Source organism: Rattus norvegicus, chromosome 1 (assembly GCF_036323735.1).
Source record: "Rattus norvegicus strain BN/NHsdMcwi chromosome 1, GRCr8, whole genome shotgun sequence".
Classification (NCBI taxonomy): Eukaryota; Metazoa; Chordata; class Mammalia; order Rodentia; family Muridae; genus Rattus; species Rattus norvegicus.
Window position 1 is genome coordinate 95,197,820 of NC_086019.1, and position 7,747 is coordinate 95,205,566.

General features: G+C 51.8%; 1 protein-coding gene across 5 annotated transcripts; it reads right to left on the reverse strand.

Moving 5' to 3' along the window:
• Positions 1–1,457: 1,457 nt before the first annotated feature.
• Positions 1,458–4,780, reverse strand: Ffar2 (free fatty acid receptor 2). Of its 5 annotated transcripts, none has more exons than XM_008759135.3 (3): positions 4,577–4,780; positions 3,725–3,786; positions 1,458–3,196 (listed from the first exon to the last, which is right to left on the reverse strand). In XM_008759135.3, exon 3 carries the CDS (start codon positions 3,193–3,195, stop codon positions 2,203–2,205), a length of 993 nt encoding a protein of 330 aa, XP_008757357.1. In that variant the 5' UTR covers position 3,196; positions 3,725–3,786; positions 4,577–4,780; the 3' UTR covers positions 1,458–2,202.
• Between the last annotated feature and the right edge of the window lie 2,967 nt (positions 4,781–7,747).

The following is a 7,747-nucleotide window of genomic DNA, read 5'->3' on the forward strand; positions in this document are numbered from 1 at the left end:
TAGGTAGTGGCTTAGTCCCTCGAAGCTCTGGTTGGTTGGCATTGTTGTTCATATGGGGTCTCAAGCCCCTTCAAGCTCTTCCAGTCCTTTCTCTGATTCCTTCGATGGGGGTCCCATTCTCAGTTCCGTGGTTTGCTGAGCTCATCTGCAAGCTACATGCATGTGTCAGACTCACTGTAAGCAAGAACATTGCCTGCGTTTCTCTCCTGCCACATCGGCCTATAGTTGGCTTTTAAATTATTTTATTCTAACCAGTCATGGTTTAACCCCAGCCCTCAAGAGACAGAGATAGATGGGTTTCTGTAAATCCAAGGTCAGCCTGGTCTACATAATGAGCTGATGACTAGCCAAGGCTACACAGTAACCTGCCTCAAAAATAAATAACTTTAGTCTATTAATATTGTGTGTGTGCTTGTGTCTGTGTGTGTGTTTGTGACTGTGTGTGTGCTTGTGCCTGTGTGTATGTGTGTGTGTGTCTATGTATGTGTGTGTCTGTGTGTGTGTTTGTGACTATGTGTGTGTGTGTGTGTGTGCCTGTATATGTGTATGTATGCATGTGGAGGCCAGAGGACAACTTTGGAGTCCCTTTTCTCCTTCCACTTTGTAAAGGTGAATCTCTTGTCTCTGCCATGTTTGTAGTCCAGGCTTAGCTGGACCCCTGTCCCTAACTCCCATTGCTTCAGGAGTACTGGGATTATAGGTACACACCATCACATCCTATTTATTGTGGGTTCCAAGAATCAAAATCAGGTCATCAGATTTATACAAGTGAATGCTTTTACCAGCTGGGCCAATTTCATTGGTCCTTGAGTTTAATAATTCATTTCCAGAACAGTTGAAGTGATGCACGCCTATATTCTACACTTGGGGAGTGGGTAGAGGCAGGAGGATGATGAGTTAAAGGTCACTCTTGGCTACACAGGGAGTTCAAAGCCAACCTCTGCCACCTATGGGCGACCCTGTCTCAACAATTTTTCATTTCTGGTGATTTTACATTTTTAACATACTTTTTAAAAAAGGACAGTCTTCTTGCGTAGCCTCTGGCTGGCTTCAAACTAACAATCCTCCTTTCTCAACTTCTGCAGTCATGTTAGAGTTAATTGCACTAGAGAGGAAGGTCACTGGGCTCCTTGGGGAGAAGTGAGTTAGGCAGGCAGATCAAGAAGGGAGAGAGGGGGGTTGGGGATTTAGCTCAGTGGTAGAGCTTAGGCAAGCGCAAGGCCCTGGGTTCGGTCCCCAGCTCCGAAAAAAAGAAAAGAAAAAAAAAATAAAGAAGGGAGAGAGGGCACCGGGCAGGCAAAGGATTCTGAAGACAGGCTTGATACAGAGAACTGTGAGCTCTGAGCCAGAAGGAACAGGTTCAAAGCTGCCTGGTAGATCAGCAGGCCCAGGTGGGACCCTCAACCCCTTGGCCCTTACGATATTGTCATTTGAAAGTATGTGCCAAAAACTGAACATTTGCTTCAGACTTTCATAATATTTATTTTAAACCTGCCAAACCAGATTTGTTTTTTCTTTCCATGCAGGTCATTGTCAATGTCAGACAGATGGGTACCAAGACATGGATCTGCACCTAGTCCCGGGGCAGTGACACTGAGGATAAACCAGGCACTGGGTAACCCAGATCCCAGTGTAACGGCGGAGACAAGACCGAAATACGAACATCAGCGGAGCACATGTGCAAGGCACAGCTCAATCGGATACAGAAAGACCAAGATCACCAGAGATGGGAGCCCTGTACCCCCCCCCCCCGCAAGCCCGTGGCTTAGAGCTTTCCCAGAATTCCTCTTCTTCCCACCATCTCTCCCCTGTCTTTTCCATTGGCTTCTTCCCAGCATCACCAGCCAGACCAATGTCTCTAGGTGGTGTTTCCAACCTTGAAGAAAACAGCCACACTCCTATTAGTCACCTTGCCTCTGAGCCCCTGCCTCCAGTGTAATTTCACAGGTGTGAAAAGGGGTGCAGGGGTGCAGCCATTTCTTCTTGTATCCTGGAGCTGTGCTTCCTTGGGCAGGAAAATTCAGCCAAGAGGTTCTGCAGATCCGAGAGAACAGTGGCAAAGGGGTGGGGTGTGTGTGTGTGTGAAGGGGTGTCTTTCTTTTTTTTATAACCTTTTATCTTTTACCAAGTCTCAGGAGCTCTGCTAACCAGCCCAACTTCTGAGTGACCTAGACGCTCGGGAAGATCCGGGCGACTCTATACTCACTCGGTGACAAAGTCAGAGCTCTGTGCCCCTTCTGTTTGACTCCCACCCCTGTCTGTCTTGGTCCCCTCCACTGTCTCTTCGGCTCCCCTGCCCAGCATAGAGGAGCCGGGATTGCGGAGTAGTAGCAAACCTTTCCCGAAGGCCCTGCGTACCACGGAGGAGGAGAAGTAGAATAGCAGAGGGTCCAGGCTGGCATTGAGGGAACTGAACACCACAGCCTCCACCCGCCACGAGGGACTCTGCCTCAAGTGGAACCCCACCAGGTGGGACATGTTGTAAGGTCCAAAGCACACCAGGAAATTAAGAAGCGTCACCACAGCCAGGCCCACCGCCCGGCGTCGCCTCTGAGCCCCAACATGGGGCTGTGTGAGCATGATCCACACAAAGCGCCAATAGCAGAAGATGGTGACTGTCATGGGGACGAAAAAGAGGACCAGGCACAGCTCCAGTCGCACGGGCAGCACCACATCCAGCTGCGCTTGGGTGAAGTTCTCATAGCAGGTGATTTGGTTCTCGGTGCCCACCTGCTCGGTTGAGTTCAGGTACTGAACGATGATGACGATGGTGCAATGGCCAAAGGACATGATCCAGGCCACCAGAGCAGCGATCACTCCGTACAGTGGCCGGCGGGATAGCTTGTACTGCACCGGGAAAGCCACTCCCAGGTAGCGTTCTATGCTGATGCCCGCCAGCAGCCACGTGCTGCAGTAGATACTGCTGTAGAAGCCGAAGCCCGTGAGCGCGCACACGATCTTTGGTAGGTACCAGCGGAAGTTGGATGCAGCTTCCACGATCCGGAAGGGCAGCAGCAGCAACAACAGCAAGTCCGCCAGGGTCAGATTAAGCAGGAGGATGTGCACGGGTGCAGGCTGGGGCTGGCGAACCCGGCTCACGAAGGCCCGCAGGGCCAGCAGGTTGGCAGGGAGCCCAGTAAGAAAGATGAGGATGTAGGCCGTGAGGATCAAGGAACTGTGCCAGTCTGGGGTCATTCTGGAAGATGGGGGAAAGATACAGGATCAGGGGCTCCCCACCTGTAGAGCGTACAGCCTCTTTCTGCAGGGTTCAGACTACTCACATCCTCTCTGGTTCTCTCCTGTCCCCAGACCAAACTGCTCACCACCGCTTGCTCAAGCCACCTGCCAGAACTGCCCAGAGCAATTATTGACTTAGCCTTGGGCGGGATATTAAGCTGCAGTTACTACATTTACCATCCTGTGTCTCTGGCGGAGACCAACTCGACTTCCCATGGGAATTCCCCCTCTGCTTTCCAGGGCCCCTTTCCTCCCGTAGCCTCACAGCTCATAGGAAGTGGCTGCGATGATCCGTTCCCTTTCTTGCTGCTTAGCTGTGGCTGGTGAGAGAGGACGGCAGCCATAGAGGCTTGGAAAGAACAGGAAGGTGTGTCTTGGAAGAAAAAGGAAACTTCTAGAAGGCAAACAAGCCCTGCCGACCCTGGCTCTCCTCAGCTTCAGGTGCCCACTCCCCACCCTTTCCCATTTTCCCATCCCATCAGCTTACCTCCTTGGGCAAGTTCAGGGGTTTCTTCCACCTGGTTCTCCTCTGGTCCAGGGCTGTGGATCCTACCAAAAAGGGGGGAACTAGGGTAGCCAATGAGGAAGCCTAAGCCAGTTCCTTGCTCTATGGCCTGTTTCTCCCCAAATTTTAGACACACATTTATGGAAGCCCAGAGGGCACAGGTGGCTGGCTTAAGCTTGGGGTTTTGACTGTATACAGGACTCTTCTCTACAGGAAGTGACTCTGTTTCCACTTGGTTAGTAACCTTTGCTGGGAACACATAGTCTCTCTCTCCCCCGTCCCCATCACTTCTTCTGTGAGTTCTGTGGTTCCTCACCTCCCCACTCCCAGCCTCTGGGTTTGATCATTACTCTTTTGCTCTGACAGACATCCTCCAGCCTCCTCCTCACCCCACAGCCGCTCCTCAATCCCAGCATCATGCCCCTGCCTGCACACGCTAAGCTGGCTTGCCTTGCTTGGCTTCTGATAGGTTTCTTGGGGGTTCCTGAGGTGCAAGAGGAGTTTTAGCAGTTGTCGCAGCCAATTTCGTACAGAAAAAGGAGGGGGAGCCAGAAATCATAAGGAACTTGGTTGGTAGGAAGCTGTTATACTAGCGTGGGTCATGTGACCAGAGAGAAAGGCAGGTCTGATTGAGCAGTATTTCCTCTCAAACCCAAAGCAGGGGGGCCTGCAGCTCTGTCCTCTCCCTGGAGATCTGATCTATTCCAACTTCGACAGATTTTTCTGACCCTACTTCCTGTCTCCCTGCCCCCAAACCCTTAGACGCTGCCTCCTGCTTATCCTCCCTCTTATCCTCCCACCTGCCCCCCACCCGCCCCCACCCTCCAGCCCTACCCCTTGTCAGACGCTTTTCTGTCTTCTCATCTGTTTCTTCTAGCAATGTCTAGCAGGTCAGTCTCACCCTCAGAACGAGGCTTCCCGTTTTTTTGATTCCTCCCTTGTCTAACTTCCTTGTAGTCTCCTGTTGTCCACCCCAAATCTCCTTCGGCCTTGAAGTTGGGACAGACCGGCTTTCCCTAGCTCGTGTCTTGTTTTCAGTGCACAGTCGGGCCGCTGTGGGCTGCCGTCCAAGCCTCTGCACTGGGAACTTTGGGTCAGATTTGGTTTTATGAACTTTCCTTTCCTCCTGCAAACCAGCATGGGAATCCTAACAGCACTGCACCCCCAGGGTGATCCAGTGAGGCTAAAGGCATGAGCATCAGGGTGGGGGGGTGTGTCCTTCCCTCAAGCGTCAGGCACCTTCCTAGAAGGTAAGAGCTGGGAGTGGGGCCATAGGCCTGAATCCTGGCTACTCTGCAGGCTAAGGCCAGCTGGGCTACAGATGACAGACAGGGAGGCTCGCTCCCTGTGAGGGGTCCCCGCGGCTGCTCTCAGAAGGGCTGCACACTCAGAAACACTCCTCACCTCTTACTCTTCTCCCCCAACCCTTGTTCTCTCCATGTCCTTAGCTCCTCGGTGTTAGATGGTCTTCCCAAGGGTCTCCGCAGGGCTGGAGAGAAGGCTCAGTGGTTAAGAGCATTGTCTGCTCTTGCAGAGGATCTGAGTTCAGTTCCCAGCAGCCACTTGATGTGGCAGTTCACACTGTAACTCCAGTTTCGGCAGGTTGGACTGCCTATTCTGACCTCCATGAACACTGAACATACATGCTGTATATACCTATATGCAGACAAGACACTTACATAAATTAAAGAAAAATCCCCCCCAAAACACATATGTGAGAAAACATGGGCAAGAAGAGCATGTTGCCTTCTCTTCCACTCCTCCTTTCTCCCTCTCTCCCTTCATCCCCTCCATTTTTTCGTTTTTTGTTTTTTGTTTTTTTTCTAGTCTTAGAAATGGGTTCTAGGGCCATTTGAATTCTAGCCCCACCCCCAGTCCCTCCCTGGGGGAATTCTAGGCAGGGGCTCTACCACTGAGCCACGCCCCCAGCTCCTCCCTGGGGGATTCTAGGCTGGTGCTCTACCACTGAGCCACGCCCCCAGCTCCTCCCTGGGGAGGTCCTAGGCAAGGACTCTACCACTGAGCCACGCCCCCAGCCCTCACTGGGGGATTCTAGGCTGGTGCTCTGAGCCCCTCACTGCCCTCAGATCAGAAAGCAGAAACCAGCTGAGGGGTGGCAGGGGTTGTGAGGTGTTTAAAACTGAAGGCCTTCCCCTAGTAACCTACTTACGTTAGGCAGGCCCAACCTTCTAAAATCTCCACAGCCTTCAAAATAATCCTCAGCCAACTGGGCAGTAAAAACAGGAGCCTGCAGGAGACATTTCAGACTCACACCATAGCACAGGAGAACTAAGAAAGAGACCTGCTATTGCTTGCTAGTCCGTGTTGTTTTGTTTATGATTTTTTACAATAATTATTCATGAAGACCTAGATTTAACTCTAGAGTAGAAGCTTATTGGAAAGGCAGGCTGGAGGAGCAGGGCAGTCGTGTTTTCTGCCTGTCCCCTCGTGCTCCCCTCTGTGGCAGTACTGTGTCTCCTACAGCGAGACATTGCTTTTCAGACTCATGGAGTTTACAAAGGAAGTCCTCAGCACACGGGAAAGAGAATGCCTCATGCTAGGCAGAGCCAGCAGCCGTGTGGTCCTGGGAGTCCTTCCTGGCATCGGGTGGATGCAATTTAAGTCAAGGTAAACAGCTGTCAGCTTCGACTCCGAGAGACAAAGTCACATGGCCCATCATTGTGTTAGGTGGCACCCTGGCTTCAGTAATTGGGTGGAACTGAGACACCACACTATTTCACAATATAGGAATCTGGTCATCCACGGCAGTGTGGTATAGGTGCTTGGAGCTCTAAAATCAAGCAATAGAAGCCAAAGTGATAGGTGGTAGCAGGGGGTGGACCTGCTGTGTGCTTCAGTGCTGGTCCAGGAAGGACCACAGAGGTAGGTGTCACAGCAGTGGAGAGACTAGATGGCGTCAGATGCTGCCCTGGACTGGAGTCTCCAGATACCTAGGAAAGGGGCAGTAGACGTGAAGTATTATGGCACACGCTGTAATCCCAGCACTGGGGGGTGCAGGCCAAAGCATCCAGAGTTTGCAGCCAGCCTGGGCTACACAGCAAGACCCTGTCTGTTGAATCAGACGATTTCCAAAGTTTCTTGACGGGTCCCAGGGCAGCCCCTCTCTTCACAGTCCATGCAGAGTGAAGCCGGAGCGCTGGCCATCGCGTCTGTGTTCCTGGGATGTCCCTCGACGGTCTGCTGGCTGCTCCACCGGCCTCCTTTTCTCTGCCACTTCTTCCTTCCGTTGTCTACATGGTCAGAGTTCCCATGGGAATCTGAGAGACAGCAGGAGTACCCGCCGGTGACTGAGTCAACTCATTTCTTTGTTTGCTCAATCTCACAGAGACGGATCCTTCCCACATGACCAGGAACTTTGCTAGCCTCTGGCTGCCCAGTATCCATGGGTCCCCCTGAGGATGGCTGTGCTCAGGGCAGGTTAGGCAGCCTCATGACTGCTCACAGCCCACGCTCTGTTCTGTGACACTGACACCTGATGGGTTGTCATGATATCCAGGGGGATTTGATACTTCTCTGAATCGGGTTGCTCAGAACTGGGATTTCTTTTTTTTTTTTTTTTCCGGAGCTGGGGACCGAACCCAGGGCCTTGCGCTTGCTAGGCAAGCGCTCTACCACTGAGCTAAATCCCCAACCCCTAGAACTGGGATTTCTATTAATACGCTAAAACACCATGTCCAAAAGCAAGTTGGGGAGAAAAGGGCTGCTGTCATTTTAGGTTTCCAGGCAACTGTCCACCATCAAGGGAAGGCAGACCTGGAACTCACAGCAGGAACGGAAGCAGAACTATGCAGGAATGTTGCTCGATGGTGTTTCCTCATAGTTTGCACAGTAGGCTTAATTACCCAACCTAGCACCACCAGCCAAAGGGTGGCACTACACACAGTGGGACTAGCACCCCCATACTAATTAGTCATTGAGAAAATACATTATAGAGTTGCCTACAAGTCAATCTGATGGAGGCATTTTCTCAACTGAGAGTTCCTC